A 16,797-nucleotide genomic window follows, 5' to 3' on the forward strand; every position below is an offset into this window, starting at 1 on the left:
GTTTCATCCAAATCAATTGAGAGGAACTGCTTCCTGCTGCAATATACTCATCCTCAGCAGTAGATAATGAAACACATTTTTGCTTCTACCTGAACCAAGATATACGATTGTTCCCAAAGAAGAAACATCCTTTAGAGATGATTTTTCTGTCATAAGCACTACCTGCCCAATCTACATCAAAATATCCTACCAACTTGGAATTAGTACTATGGGAATACAACATACCATAATCACAAGTTCCATGCATTTCAAGATCCTTTTCACTTTAGTAATGTGGCTCATTTTAGGTTCAGTGTGATGTCTAGCACAAACTCCTACTACAAAAGCAATGTCATGTCTGCTAGCTGTAAGGTACAATAGATTACCAATCATACTCCCGTATAGCTTTTGATCCACACACTACGCCAAAAAGGCCTTTAGACAGCGCACCTTAGACAATGCTTTTATACAAAAGCGCTGGTATAAGTAAAATAGAAAATAAAACACGGAAACTGTATACGAAAATGAGTAAAAGCGCTGCTAAAAGGCTGGCCTTAGGCAATGCTTTTCTAAAAAGCGCTGCTAAAAGGGTAGCTTTAGAAAGCGCTGGTAAAGGAATGTAAAAAAAAATTAGAGATAGATAAAACGCGTTTTATGACATTAATTTCTAAATAATAAAACACACCCTAAAATTCTGAAGGGCTTTCTCACAAAAAATCACTCGCGAATTTTCTGAAAAATCTCTCCGTCGTTCAGACCTTCATTGCTCCATCGTTCTCCACTTATCTCCGTCGTTCTCCGTTTCTCCACTGTTCAAGCTTCGTTTTCCCAGATTCTATTCCCTTCATCCTAAATCTACTCAAACAAGAAACCCTAGAAAACTAAAAAACCAAATTAAACGGAGATGGAAGAAGCTACAGAGAAATATGCATGAGGGACTGATTGACGGATGGAAGAGCTACCTTATGGTGTAAAAAAAGAGAAAATACGCGAAGGGAGAGCAACATCTTACCCGCGTCGGCAACGAAAAAGCCTCCGGTGAGGATCGAGTTATAATTCCAGGTATGTTTGCGTTGCTTCTCTTTCTTTTACTCTGACCTTCTTCTTCTTCTTCTAGTGTGATATTCCTCTACTCCTTTTCTGGATTTTTCTGTGTGTTCTTTCTGCTCTGCATGTGCTTCTGTTTCTGTTTTGTTGTTATTGTTGTGTTGTTGAGTGTTATACTGAGACTGAGTATTGAAGGAGTGTTGCAAATTGAGAGAGGTTGAGGGATTTTGAGAGAGTGGTGGAAGAAGGTGAAGATGAATGGAAGTGAATTGAGAGAGTTTGAGGGATTTTGAGAGAGTTTTTTGTCTATTAAGTTTGTTTCATTACTCTGTTAGGTGTTAGTGTTGATATGGTTTGTAACTGTTAGTTGAGAGGTTGTTGGTGGTAGATAGCTTTGAGGGCTAGCTATTAATAGAATATTGGGTGCTAATATTGTTATTTAAAGGCTTTAGCTGAAATTAGGTTGATAGCTGGTAAATTGTACATTAGATATGTTCCATTATATTCCTTAAAAAAAGGTTCATTACCAATAGCAATGTATCTGCAAATTTGTAACATGCATGAATGAAAAAGTTAAATTGTGATACAAAAAATGATACTATAATATGAATGTAAAATGCAATGAATCTTGAATATGATTATAGGAATTTGAATAAAAGTGCTCAACTTCATTTATTTTGTGTCAATATCAGATTTTATTTGTTAGTGGTTTTTTTACTTGGAATATGATGATTGACTGTTTCTACATGACAGGAGCTACTGAATTGAAGCCATCATGGGCCGAGGTACTTCACTCGTTATTTGCATATCTCATGGAAAGTTTATTAGCATGAATTTTGTCATTACCTACATATTAATGATATTTATAATTTATGCGTACACTTTTTGCACTCATTTTATCAAGTAGTGTGACAAATTATTAAGGGATTCAGGGAGTACTCTGCAAACTGTAATTTTTTTGTAGGAAGTAGTCTAAACAAGCATAACATTATTGATCCTTGCAGGCTTGGGTCACATTTGGCAGAGCACAACTTAATTATGGCGAACCTGATAATGCTATTGAAAGCTTTGACAAAGCTTTAGCTCTCAAGGTTAGTTTTCATGAAGCTTGCTACTCGGTTTTAATGTTGCTCAAATGTTGGATCTGATATTTCAAAATGAAGTTTGATGTTGGTATTATTGTTGCCTCTAATATGTTCTCTGCTATATACAAGCCAATCTTACAATATATATTACTTTTTGACACTTGCAGGGCACTAAATTGTACGTGTGATGTTGCAACTGTGGAGCAATGTTCGTGTTGCTTTTGGAGATCAACCGGATTTAGTTGAACTAGCTGGAAAATTATCCCAGAATTTTGAAGTTTTATACAATGAGGAGGTTGGTACCTTGATGGTGCATACATAATTAATATCATTCTCTCAATTATTTATCCAACATTTACTTGTCTTGATTGGGTAACATATCTAGTGGAGATTGATTCTAAATACATAGTATAGTATTTGGTCAACTTGAGTTTTAAGGATTTCCTTTCCACTTTAAAATTTCTAGATCGGTTACTGCATGTGTGTCATTGAGAAAATAGAAAAATATTTTTGTCAACTAAATATTATTTTCACATCATCTTATGTATTTCCTTAAAATATTTTATATGGTATGTATATTTTGCAGCTGCTATTAGTTGACAAAAATATAGCAATACAAGGGCTCTTATGAACATACTGGAGGATTCTAATAGAAATAGATTCTCTACTTTTTGATATTTTCATTAAATAGTTTTAACTTAAACATACTATGTTATATTATTATGTAGTACTTTGATGAATTCAAGTGTGCTCATTACTCAAGTTCTCAGTTGGATGAACTTAAGGAGCATTGGTGTCAATTCATTATTGAGTCGAAAGTTATATAAGGTATATTGTAATCTTACTTTAATTGATGAGAATTTTGAGTATATTCAAGTGTTGCAATTTTGTTGTTTGTCATGTGGTAAATTATATTTTGTTTGTATCATGGTATGAATTACGATATTTTGGTGTTGTTTCAGGTTATATGTGCAGGTGTAGAAGATATAGATGAATAGATTTTGTAATGGTATATAATGGTGCAAATATGGCATATCTTTTGGTGTTGTTTTTTTGTAAAAGTATATATATATATACAAGAGTAATAGTATATATAAGTACATTGGCGCAAATGTATATAGTATATCTTTTGGTATTATTTTTAATTGGATTGAAGCTCCAATTTGTGAAAATTGTAATGGTATATACAGGTGCAAAATGTGGTGAAAACCTGGTGCAAATATGGTTAAAATCTGTGCATATAAAATTGTATATATCAAACAACGCTTTTTTACAAAAATGTTATATAAAAAATTTCATAGACATTAGACAGCGCTTTTACAGTAAAAGCGCTGCCTAAAGAGGCTTTTTTTTAAATTTTTTGTTTTAGAAAAAGCGCTGGCTAAAGGGGGTATTTAGCAGCGCTTTAAAAGTAAAAGCGCTGGCTTAAAGGGGCCTTTAGCAGCGTTTTCAAAGTAAAAGGGGTGCCAAAAGAGGGTATTTAGCAGCGCTTTTACTTTTAACGAAGTTGTCTTTACCTATAGCAGCGCTGGAATAGACAGCGCTGTCTAAAGCCAAAAAGCGCTTTAAAGTCTTGTTTGGCGTAATGACATTAACACCTTTTTCATCTTTGAATATTTTCAAGTGAGTTGGTGCAAGTTTTCTTTTGTGACTGGCATTTTCTAAGCCAAACTTCTTCACTATAAGGAAGACTACACCCAAGAAAGATATCAATTTGTCTAATGTTGATTCAGTTTGGTTACCTCGTCATAATCTAGATGCTATTGTTGGTGATGATCAAAATGGTGAACCATATGATCATGTTGATGATCAACAACTTGGAGATGAGGAAAATATTCCAACTAATAATGATGAAGGGAGAAACTTTTTTTTTTTGGAATTCTTTTTATATAAATTTTATTATGGGGTTAATCAAAATTCGCTAACATTACATAGGGTAAAATACGCTAATAGTATTAAAATTATAAAATAAAAAAAATTCAAAAGAAAAGTTAATCTTTTTTATAAAAAAAATCCATGTGGATTCAAAAAAAATTAAAAATTAAATTAAAATACCACGTAGACAAAAAGAGAGAATCTTTGCTGCAATGTGGCAGTCAGGGAGTCCTTAAAGGAATCTGGAAATTGCAATGAAGAGATTGCAAAAAAAAACTTTACGAGAGGCTAAAATCAAAACTCGTTAATATTACAGGAGGTGTTGTATATTTAACCCATATTTTATTGTTTCCAAAAATATTGTTTTCAATTGCAATCAGTGTCATTCCATTACACTTATTCTCAAAAAATTCAACCAATTATGAAATATGTTCCTATATTAAATTATTATATTAATAGCAAAAAAAACAATTTTATTAAATAAAAATATTGAGAAACTAGTAATAAAAAAATATTGACAATTAGTAATAAAAAAAATTAAGAATCGAAAATTTGCAAATAAAACTAAATTAAAATATAAATTCATAGCATTGATCCAAAAGTAAAAAGTTAACTATTCTAATATTATATCCACACTATATTTTCAATATATATATATATATATATATATATATATATATATATATATATATATATATATATATATATATATATATATATATATATATATATATATATATATATATATATATATATATATATATATATATATATATATAGGGAGCATATCAAGTGAGAGCATTTTTAAATGAGAGATGAGAGGAAGAAATATCAACCATTGGATTCATCAAGAGAGAGAAATTAATAGCCTCATTAATGTAGTAACATTCTCTCTCTTGATGAATTCAATGGTTGATATTCCTTCCTCTCATCTCTCATTTAAAAATGCTCTCACTTGATATGCTCCCTATATATATATATATATATATATATATATATATATATATATATATATATATATATATATATATATATATATATATATATATATATATATATATATATATATATATATATATATATATATATATATATATATATATATATATATATATAGGGGTGGCAAAACGGGCCCCCCGCCCCGCCTTATGTCCGTCAAAAAACGAGCGGGACGTGCATGTCCGCCAAGTAAAATGGACATAAAAGTCATGCCCGCCCCGCCAAGATGACGGGCTGCGGGCTTACCCGCCTATTTTTATTTATATTTTTTTTAATAGATTAATAGACTTTTTTACCTTTTAATTAAACTTTTCACTTATTTGTTAAAACATTTTTTATAAAAGCAACTTTTTAACAAATTTACTTAAAAAAATATTACATATATTTATAAATAAATATATAAAATAAACCATCAAGAATTGCAATTACTAGAATTAACTAAAAAAAGAGTGAGTTTTGGAGGAGGGGCGGACTTTGGCGGGGCGGGTATGGCGGGCGGCGGGTTTTGGCGGGGCGGACTTTGGCGAGCGACGGGCCTAAAGCAACACATGAACACCATCTATCTATGCCTATGAATTATTGACAATCTTTTTTTAATTTTAATTTTTATTTATTATTATTATTTTTAATGACGTGGTTGGTTTAGTTGACATTTTTATTATTTTAATTCCACGTGACATTTATTATTATTATTATTATTTTATTTAGTTGTTAAAAGGATAAATATAAAAGCTGAAATTTGTGTCTCCCATGAATATTGAACCTGCACTCATCGCTAAGCAATTTAATTTTATTGTTTAGGCTCTTGCATCAGGTATATATAATATAATAATTTTTAAAAATATATTTATTAAATATTTATTACATAATTTCTAAAATGTTAACTAAATATTTACTAATATATTTCTCATACAAAATTTCTAAAACATATTTACTAATATATTTACTAATACATTTCTAAAACGTTAATTATATATTTATTACATAATTTCTAAAACGTTAACGATATATTTACTAAGTATTTATAATATATAATTTCTAAAACATATTTACTATTATATTTACTAACTTTTTATTATATAATTTCTGAAAACATATTTATTTAATAAATATTTGTTATATAGGTACGTTTTTCACAACCAAACAATAAAATAATAATAAATAATGCTACATGGAATTAAAATAAATAAAAATAATAAAAATGCCAACTAAGCCAATCACGTCATTAAAAAAAAAAGGTTGCCACGTCAATAATTCTGATGATTGGATTTCAGGGGTAAAATAGAGGAATCTTCATATGTTAGGGGGAGAATTCATATTTTTTTTTACAGGGGAGTTTTTCAAACCTCGCCCATATGACAGGGGAAAATTAGCTATTATCCCTATATAATATTATTTTTGCAAGTTGTTGATACTCTTTTGAAAATTATAGATAAAATTGTAGGTGTCTTTCAAGTTCCATCTCTCATTATTTTTCTTTTTCTTTATATGTATTTTTCTATTTAATAATAAAAAATAAAATTGGGCCCCCAAAATTTAGGGCCTCTGTCCTATAGCACACGCTGCACTGGTAAAACATCGGGTCTGTAGAGTAGTGTACACAAAGACTCAACACTAACCTTTATGATGTCATTAGCATGGAATAAAAGATACAAAGACTCAAAACCCTAGCACAAATATTCTAAACTTTGCTCACAAAAAAGCATGAGACGTGAGCCTCTCCATAAATGTTTCAAACAATATGATATGATTTGTTATATTTCATATTTAAATTTGACTTGAACATCTCATGCTATCAAACAAATCAAACAAACATTGCTAAATTAGCTGCAACAAATTTGATTAAATTCCAATACAAAATCGCGCACTAGACAAGATTCTTATGGCCTACAGACAAGGCCATATGTTGTATTGCTCATGCTGGAATATCGAGTTTCATAAGTTGCACCAGAACATCCAAATTAACTTTTCATTGTGAACATGAATATCTTCTTTGTAGAGTAAATCTTGGATATAATAAGTTTAAACCAAAACTATAATAACATTTGGCTGTTGTAAGAGACCAGATGTTGTAATGCACATGTTGGAACATCGAGTTTCACATGTGTCCCTTCTACACCAGAACTAGCTTGAACAAACTCCATGTTATTTTGTATAATGCAACCAATCCAAAAGAAACATCAATTTTCAATCTCCATTCATAAGTCTTGAGCAACCATTGCCCAAGTACCAAAACTTTTTATTGTTTTCCAAAAGACATTTTTGTATCACAAGTTAGTAATTATTTGAATACCCATAATTATTTGGATCCAGAAAAAATAATTTTTCCCAAGGATGCTTATTTTACTTTATATATATTAGGTTTGAAAATAACATCAAAGTAATTTTACTATGTTGACTTATAATTAGTAAATTAAGTTTAAAACCTTCCACATATTGAACATGATTAGTCTTAGGAGAATAGTCTTACCAATGATACCAATACATTTGCTTTTGGATTTAACATTATTTCCAAAAGTGACTGATTCACCATCTTTTTTTATTGATAAGAAACATTTTTCTGTCTACAATCATATGTCTTGAGCAACCATTATCCAAGTACTAAAGTTGTTTCTAGTTTTCTAGAAGACATCGTTGTTTTGAAAGTTGGTAGTGATTTGGGTATACGTAGTGATTTGGATCCTTGATGATTAATGTCTTTATTAGACATTTTCTTATTATAACACTTTGATTCATGATGACCCTGCTTGTCACAATATGAACATCTTATCTTTATTTTCTTAAATTTTTTATAATAATACTTTGACTCGTGATGGTTAGGCTTATCACAGTGAGAACATATTGTTTTGAAATTTCCAACTTTTTTCTTATGATAGAGATATGACACAACATGTCTAGATTTTTGTTATAGAAATTGTGTTTTTGGAATGAAAACTACTTTTAACTTGTTTTTCTTTGATGCAAGCTTGACATATTTTGTCTTTATCAAAAATAATTTTAGGAAGACATTTACCTGGATCAAGATTGAATAATTATGAAATAGTTTTCATTCTTATATGACCTTCTCGCCTATGCCAAGCCCATTTATCTTTTTCAAAGGATATGGAATATGAATCAATTGATTGTTCATCTAAATCTAAGATATACAAATATTTGTTTTTTGATCTAGAGAAAATGGTTTTTCCATAGGATAATGGTTTTACTTCAGACATGTTATGTTTGAAAATAACTTCAAAGCCACTGTCACATTGTTGACTTATACTTTGTAAATTATGTTTAAGACCTTTCACATATTGAACATCCTTAAGTTTGGCAAAATAAAACTTACCAGTGATACTAATACCTTTAAGTTTGGATTTTACAGTATTTCCCAAAGTTATTGATCCACCATCTTTTTATTTGATTGATGAAAAACATTTTTTTATCTCCAGTCATATGTCTTGAGAAAACATTGTTCATGTACCAAAGCTTTTTCTTGTTTTCTTGAAGACATTCTTGTATCACGAGTTAGTAGTGATCTGGATACCCTTAAGGATTTGGGTCCTTGATGGTTAATGCCTTTATAAATTATTTTCTTATTATAACACTTTGATTCATGATGTCCCTGCTTGTCCCAATAAGAACATATTCTCTTAATTTTCTCCAATTTTTTACAATAATACTTTAACTCATGATGATTAGGCTTATCCACAATGAGAACACCTCTTTTTGTAATTTTTAACCTTTTTTCTTAGGATAACAATATGACACAACATGTCCCAACTTTATGTAGAGTTTGCGTTTTTGGAATGAAAACTACTCTTGACTTCTTTTTCATTGATGCAAACTTCACATATTTTGCCACTATTAATACTAATTATGGGAAGAGATTTAACTAGATCAATAATGAATAATTTGGAAGTACTCTTCATACTTATATGGCCAACTCGTCTATGCTATATACATTTATCTTTTTCAATGGATATGAAATACGAATAATTTAAATTATAATGTATAAACGTATTTGTTTTTTGATGTAGAGAAAATGAGTTTTTTTTCAAGGATGATTGTTTTACTTCACACATGTTAGGTTTGAAAAAAACTTCGAATTCACCGTCACATAATTAACTCAAACTTAGTAAATTATATTTAAGAACTTCCATTTATAAAACATACTAAATCTTAGCGGAGTAAATTTTACCAATGATACCAATACCTTTGATTATATATTTCACATTATTTTCAAAAGTTATTGATCCACATGTTCCATCTCCAATCATATGTCTTGAGTAACCATTGTCCGAGTACCAAAGTTTTTTCTTGTTTTCATATAGACATATTTTATCACAAGATAGTATTGTTTTAGGTACCCATAAAGATTTGAACTATTGATTGTTAATGACTTATCTTGATAGTATTGTTTTTTTCCTTATTATAACACTTTGATTCACGATGATCCTGCTTGTCACAACAAGAACATCCTTTCATAATTTTCTAATTTTTTTTAATAATACTTTGACTCATGTTCGTTACGTTAGACTTACCACAACGGGAATATCTTTTTTTGAGAACAATATGACACAACTTTTTCTTATGAGAACAATACGAGACAACTTCTCTAGATTTGTTTTTTTGCACCAACAACATTTTTTTTTTGAACTTTTGATTCTCCTTTTGGGTACATAAAATTTTGCATAAAGCTTTTGTTTTATAAGAGGTTTTAAATTTTATCCATGTTTCATCAAATATTTCAACTTGAAATCCCATGATTTTTTTAAAGCTAGTAAGATAATTTTTCTGTTCCTCAATTTTTGTTTTCAAAATATTGTTCTATTTTTGAGTTTCACAAGAAGTTTAAGGATAAACCTCACTCGTCCTTTCATTGAGAATCTTATGTTACTTAGATATTTTACAAAGTGTCAGTTGCAACTTTTGAATTTTTGAATGATTTTAGGATACTTATATTCTTAATTTGCAAATTTTCTTTCTCTGTGTTTATCTTATAAAGTTGATTTTTAGAGATAAATATTTTTTTAGGCAAAGTGTCTTAGGGTCTGTTTGGTAAAAATAGCGGTTGACTGATAAGCTAGCTGATAGCTTATAGCTTATGACTGATGGCTGATGACTGATGACTTATAGCTTATAGCGGATGGTTGAGACTGATAGCTTATAAGCTCATTGAAGTGTTTGGTAAAATTAGCGGTTCAATTAACTTATAAATGTAAAATGACATAAAAGATATTTAATATATAATTATTTTATTTTAAATTAAAATAAAATATAAGGGTTAAAAACGGATTTTAATTGAAATAATAAGGATAAAAAAGGAAGAAAAAGTAATAAGCTATAAGACATAAACTAAAACGCTATTTGAAATAGCGTCTGGAAAATAAGCTATAAGCTAGTAAAATAAGCTATAAGCTCATGATGAAAAGACCGTTATCAAACGGATCTAAATTATCATATGAGCTTATAAGACATAAAACATAAGTTATAAGCTCGAAAACATGTCTTACCAAACAGAGCCTTAGTTAATAATCAAAGTGGCTACTTCATCCTTCCCAATCTATAATTAGATAACAAAGTTTCTATATTTAACTCATGAAAACAAAAAATTGATAATAATGATATATTTTTTGGCGCGTGAAGATACAGCAGTAGGAAAGAAGAACGTGCCGATGCGCTGGGTCACAGAAAGCTGCACTGCAGGGGACACTCTCTTCGCAACATAAATATGCGCCGCGACAACATTTAATATTCATTTTGTTTTCCTTTTTCTTTTTTTCATTCATTCATGTTTTTTTTTTCTTTTTTTTTTTACATAACATTATTATTATTCATTTTTTTACTACGTTGTTGTAGTTAGTTCCATTTCTTCATCTTCCATAACACTCTCCCACGCTTCTCTCAATCCTCTTTGCCCTAGATCCATGCTCTCTTCCTTCAACCCCTTCATCTTTTCTCAACTTCCAATTTTACCCTTTTCACTCTTTCTCTTTAATTCTATAGAACCTTCAAATTCTCATTTTCAGCTGGTTTTTGAAGAGGATCTGGTTGTTGTAAAGTTGTAAATTACAAGTCTTTGTTATCTTCTGCATTAGTTTTTTGCTTGTGAAATTGTTGTACTGTGCAATTAACTCTCATTTCTAGTTTTTTTTAGTTGTGTTCTTCAAGTGGGTAGAGTATAAAGTAATGATTTTTTAGATTTGTATGGTTTGATTTGTTGAACTTGAGTCTTTTTTAGCTGGTTAGGTTTTTGTATTTTATTGGGTTTTTAGGGTTTAGTGATTTGTGACCAAATTTTAGATGAGGTGAGATTGTGGATACTTGGTTGCTATTGTAGCTAACATTGTGTACTTTCTCATAAAATATAGTTTTTTTTTTTAATTTTTAATATTTGGGTGATATTTAAGTACTTGAAAAGAGTATTATAGGATAAAGATATTGGGAATGTTATTGAGGGGTGGAAATTGATATTAAAGTTTGGTTTTTTGGGGAGGGGTGATTTGTTGTGTATAATGGGTTGTATGTGTTGCAAGCCTTCTGCAATTGAGGATAGTAATGAGAGTCCGAGGGAGCGTTTGTCGAACAAAGCTGTGGTTGATTCGCGTGTGTCTAGTAGAGGGACTTCGTCAAGGAGGGAGGAAGTGTATAGGGTGAAGGATAGAGGTGATAGTAACAATGATGCGAGGACGGCGTTGATTGATAAGCAAGGACAAGGGAATGGGTCGGTTAGAGTTCATGGAGATAATTTTGAAAGGAAGAGGGAGAAAATGGAGTATGTTGTTGCTCAACATCCTGGGAATGGAACTGTTCCGAAAGCCATGGAAGGGGAACATGTCGCGGCTGGATGGCCGTCTTGGCTGGCTGCTGTTGCTGGTGAAGCAATCAAGGGATGGCTGCCACGGCGCGCTGATTCTTTTGAGAAATTGGATAAAGTATGATTCTTTTTGTTATCTATCACTCTGCTTAATTACATTGACAATGCTTTTTTTGATTGATGAAGATAAACTATTTCCCCTTTGCTTTTGTTACATTTGCAATGGCCAGTAGTGTTTTGATTTAAATGTTAAAAAATGTCAATTTCATATTCTTTAGTTGTTTAATGGTAGCTTTTCCTAATCTTTTTGCCTCCTTTTGTCATTCAATTTTATACATTGCAAAATCTACTTTATACCTGTGGTGGCAATTGATTTTGAAAAGCTAATGGTGAGAAACCAATATAGGGCTTGTCTACTTGTAGCTTTTAAATATTTCTACAGAAGTGCTGTCAATCATGGATAGTAGAAAACAACGCTTTGTTCAAATTCTGCTACACTACAATACTATAGTGCCACTATTTGACAACCCTGTATTAAATACGCATCATGGAACAATAGCGATTTGTTCAAATTCTACTATAGCTGCTATTTAACAACACTGTTCTACAGTTATCTTTTCTCCTTGATTTCCTTGTTATGCCAATGTGAAAACTAGCTTCTGTAGCTGTTTTGTCACAAATGATAAACATTTCGTCTCTCTGATGTGCAGATTGGTCAGGGAACTTATAGTAATGTTTATAGAGCCCGTGATCTTGAACAAAGAAAGATTGTTGCTTTGAAAAAAGTGAGGTTTGATAATCTGGAACCTGAGAGTGTTCGCTTCATGGCAAGGGAAATTCACATTCTACGTAGGCTTGACCATCCAAATGTCATTAAACTGGAAGGCTTGGTTACATCAAGGATGTCGTGCAGTTTATACCTTGTGTTTGAGTACATGGAGCATGACTTGGCTGGGCTTGCTTCACATCCTGGACTCAAGTTTACAGAATCACAGGTAATTTCGGAAGCTTCTTGTTTTTCATTTCTCTCTACATTTTACTGGAAATGTAACCTATCACATGTTGCTGCCACTAATTATTCTTCAATGTGCTATTCAACCATTTCTTCTATTTGTACTTATATGTGCTATTTTAAAGGATTAAATTTCCACCGAAGACTAACAGATTAATAGGATCTAATTTGTTTTTCATTTTGTTTTGGCAGGTTAAATGTTACATGCAGCAACTTTTACGCGGTCTTGATCACTGCCACAGCCGTGGTGTGCTGCACCGTGACATTAAGGGCTCAAATCTTTTGATTGACAACAATGGAGTATTGAAAATTGCAGACTTTGGTTTGGCGAGCTTTTTTGATCCCAATCTAAATCAGCCACTCACAAGCCGAGTTGTCACACTTTGGTATAGGCCACCCGAGCTTTTACTTGGGGCTACTTACTATGCCACTGCTGTAGATTTATGGAGTACCGGTTGCATACTTGCTGAGCTGTATGCTGGCAAGCCTATAATGCCTGGTAGAACTGAGGTATGTTCGCTTAGATGTTCCCATTCAAATGTTGTATTTTATCATTTTTCTTCATTTCATCTGTTAAAGTTGACTATGGTTTATTGTGAATATCCATTCTTCAAAATTTCTAAAAATAAGATTGACTATGGTTTATTGTGAATATCCATTCTTCAAAATTCCTAAGCTGAGTTAACAATAAACTATTGATAGTTTTTGAAAATACACCAATCCATAAATATTATGTTATTTACAATTGACTACTTGTTCTTTTATGGTCATGTGCATGAAACTTGATTCTATAATGAAATAATTTGAAACTACAACTTTGTCTTGTAGGTGGAGCAATTACATAAAATTTTTAAACTTTGTGGTTCGCCTTCCGAGGACTATTGGAGAAAATCAAAATTGCCTCATGCAACGATATTTAAGCCTCAACAACCATATAGGCGTTGTGTTGCTGAAACATTCAAGGACTTTCCTGCACCTGCAATAGAACTGATAGAGACACTCTTGTCCATAGACCCTGCTGATCGCGGAACTTCAGCATCTGCTTTGATGAGTGAGGTGTGGAAATTGATGTCTTTTATATTGTTTAGTCTTTTCTTTCAATGAAACAGTTTATATAAACAGTGGGTGCTTGTATTATTAAAAACATCAATTTGACTTAATTTACATATGTAGGTTTTGTGTTCATCTGAAAAAGCAATTCTATTGTCTTGATTTCATATTGGTGCATATATACATGTTTATAACTATGCACTGACCATTTCAAAATGGTTTGCATATTCATCCAATCATATATCATCAGGAAGATATTTGTTGAGATATTTTACGAAGAGATATAACAAAGTGGCTACACAATTATATATGATGTGATCTAAAACATTTTAAACTGGCAATGCATAGTCATAAACCTCCTCCCGTTTGTCTCTTTGTCATGTGTATTCATGAAAATTACCATGTATATCAGCATAGTTATGTGTTTATTATCTCTTAATTGTTAGTATGCATAAAGTGAAGATTTGCATTGCTTCTTTGGTTGGAGAGTATTGTTTTCAAACTTCAGCATGCATTGCTAATGACTATCTCTTTTTATTTTACAATTCAGTTCTTCTCAATAAAGCCTCTACCTTGTGATCCTTCAAGCTTGCCAAAGTATCCTCCTAGCAAAGAATTTGATGCCAAAGTACGGGACGAAGAAGCTAGACGGTAAGTGTTCAAATTTGGCGACTATGCATTGGAGTATGTCAACTTACAAGCATCCATTCCACTATTTTTTAATGCGTATATTAAAATAATTTCATTCATAGCATAATGGTGTATATATGTTATCAATATAACAAGCCGAATTATACCCAGTTCTAAAAATCTTACCGATGCTTGGTAATTCTACTGAATTGTTAGCTTAGGTTTTTGGGCTCCTTTGCAGCTAAAGTTTAGTGTAAGAATTTTGTTTATAGTTTTGTTCATTATTATTTTAGACAAGGGGCAACAGGAAGCAAAGGCCAGAGACATGATCCTGAGAGAAGAGGAGTAAGAGAATCTCGAGCTGTACCCGCACCTGATGCCAATGCTGAACTAGTCGTTTCAATGCAGGTAAAATCATATTTAACTCCAATGCTAACCCAACTTGGTCACGATGATTTGTCGTTGCTGTTTATGTATGATATTGTTCTGTTTATGTATTTTGGATAGACACTATGATCAGTTAGTCCTTTCAACTTTCAATTGTATAAAATATCTTTTGGATGCACTCTTCCTGTTTAATCTTTCATTTTTTCCACATCTGTATTTCTTATGTCGAAAACAAACATATATTTTTTAAACAGAAGAGACAAGGTCAGAACTATTCTCAAAGTAGGAGTGAGAAGTTTAACCCTCATCCTGAAGAAGCTGGTTCTGGATTTCCTATTGAACCCCCTAGACCATCACAAGTTGCAGAAGCAAGTGTTGATCCCCAAGCAAATCAACATAAAAGAGCCTCACATTCAGGTCCACTTACCCACCGTGCTGCTTGGGCAAAAGCTGGGAAGAATCAGGACGATGCTCCAAAGGTTTCCGTGGGCGGCGACTTATCTACAATCTCGGGCTTAGTTGCAGCCAGGAGAAGTATGCTGTCTGACGATCGCAGAGAAAGTTCTGGATCATCACAAGTGGAGGCTCCAAAACTAATTACCAGGTTTCCAGGATCCTTCAAGGAAGCATCAGAATCATTGATGCAACAAAATCAAAATCAGAAGCATCATGTACATGCTTCTCAAAAAGAAGAAGCGAAAAGCAACAGCAAAGACCCAAATGTTGTAAGTAGTTGGATTTTCTCCCTTTCCTACCTTCTCTATCTTCATATATGTACAATCTGTTTCTATATTTTGTTGTTTTAGGGTCTCTTTGGTTTGAGAAAAATGGTTTCTATTTTCATTTATGGTTTTCAATTTTCCGTCCTATATTTGGAGAAACAACTTAATTAAACACTTATGCTGCAGGCTGGTTATGGTTCAAAAGGTTATAAAATTCATTATTCTGGTCCATTGCTTGTTCCATCGAGCAACATGGACCAGATGTTGAAAGACCACGACCGCCAAATTCAAGAAGCGGTCAGAAGAGCTCGTCTAGACAAGGCAAAAATGCGAAGACTCCAAGCTGAAGGGAACCAGAACCAGATAAGCAATTCATTATTTGTTTCTGGTCGTTGAGTTGTAGAATCAGATGCAGCAAAAAAGCATCTTCATTAAGATTAAGAATACATTTTTATTTTTCCTTTTTTCCTTGTAATTATTCCTTGAGATCAATGTTCCCCCTTGGCCATATGTTAGGAAACTTCCATAGCTCATCAGATCTATTTTATTACCACTTACAGATGCAATTTGTATGGCCTTTTGTAAAGCTTTTAACAACCTTGAGCTTAAGAATATTGGGGGACAATGTCTTCCTTATGTTTAACTTATGATAAAAGTAATTAATCATTATTGGGAAGATCACTAAGTATGTGTATGCAATCTTCTCTTTTTGTTTCATGATGCATTATTATTGCTTTAGCATTTTGGTAGGTAGATGGTTGCCTCTATAGCCAAATTCTGGTTTGGTACACTTACCAGTCTGTGTTTAGATGCATACAATTCTGTATCACACTGAATTTATGGAGGATTACTTGTTATTTTTGCATAAATAAATAACTTGTTATGGTGTTTAATGATATCTAGCCTATAATAAATTGATAGGTATAAAATTGGTGAATACATTGATATCTATCAGAATGGGCAATTAAGTTCTTTGACAAAAATCATCAATAGAATTGGTGAATACTTTGAGTCAATCACGTCATTACATAGTTGTAGAAAAATACATTTTAACAAAAGAGTAAAAAGATAGATAAATCAAAATCTTCTAAATCATAAGCCTTTCTCCCCCTTCCCTTAAATCAGGGGAATTGCTTAAGGCAACCTAAGCATTATTTTTCCATCTTAGTGAAAAATCAAAATTACACATAGATTCTAGAAATGCATATCCAT

The 16,797-nt window shown here is 31.8% G+C and overlaps 1 protein-coding gene across 1 annotated transcript; it reads left to right on the plus strand.

The window, feature by feature from the left end:
- Nucleotides 1-10,727: 10,727 nt before the first annotated feature.
- Nucleotides 10,728-16,273, plus strand: LOC131653465 (probable serine/threonine-protein kinase At1g54610). The gene is made up of 8 exons (XM_058923606.1): nt 10,728-11,902; nt 12,495-12,779; nt 12,989-13,306; nt 13,625-13,852; nt 14,397-14,497; nt 14,770-14,884; nt 15,118-15,588; nt 15,772-16,273. Exons 1-8 carry the CDS (start codon nt 11,483-11,485, stop codon nt 15,979-15,981), a joined length of 2,148 nt encoding a protein of 715 aa, XP_058779589.1. The 5' UTR covers nt 10,728-11,482; the 3' UTR covers nt 15,982-16,273.
- The last annotated feature ends 524 nt before the right edge of the window (nt 16,274-16,797 follow it).

This window comes from Vicia villosa, linkage group LG2, assembly GCF_029867415.1.
Source record: "Vicia villosa cultivar HV-30 ecotype Madison, WI linkage group LG2, Vvil1.0, whole genome shotgun sequence".
In the NCBI taxonomy this organism is placed as follows: domain Eukaryota; kingdom Viridiplantae; phylum Streptophyta; class Magnoliopsida; order Fabales; family Fabaceae; genus Vicia; species Vicia villosa.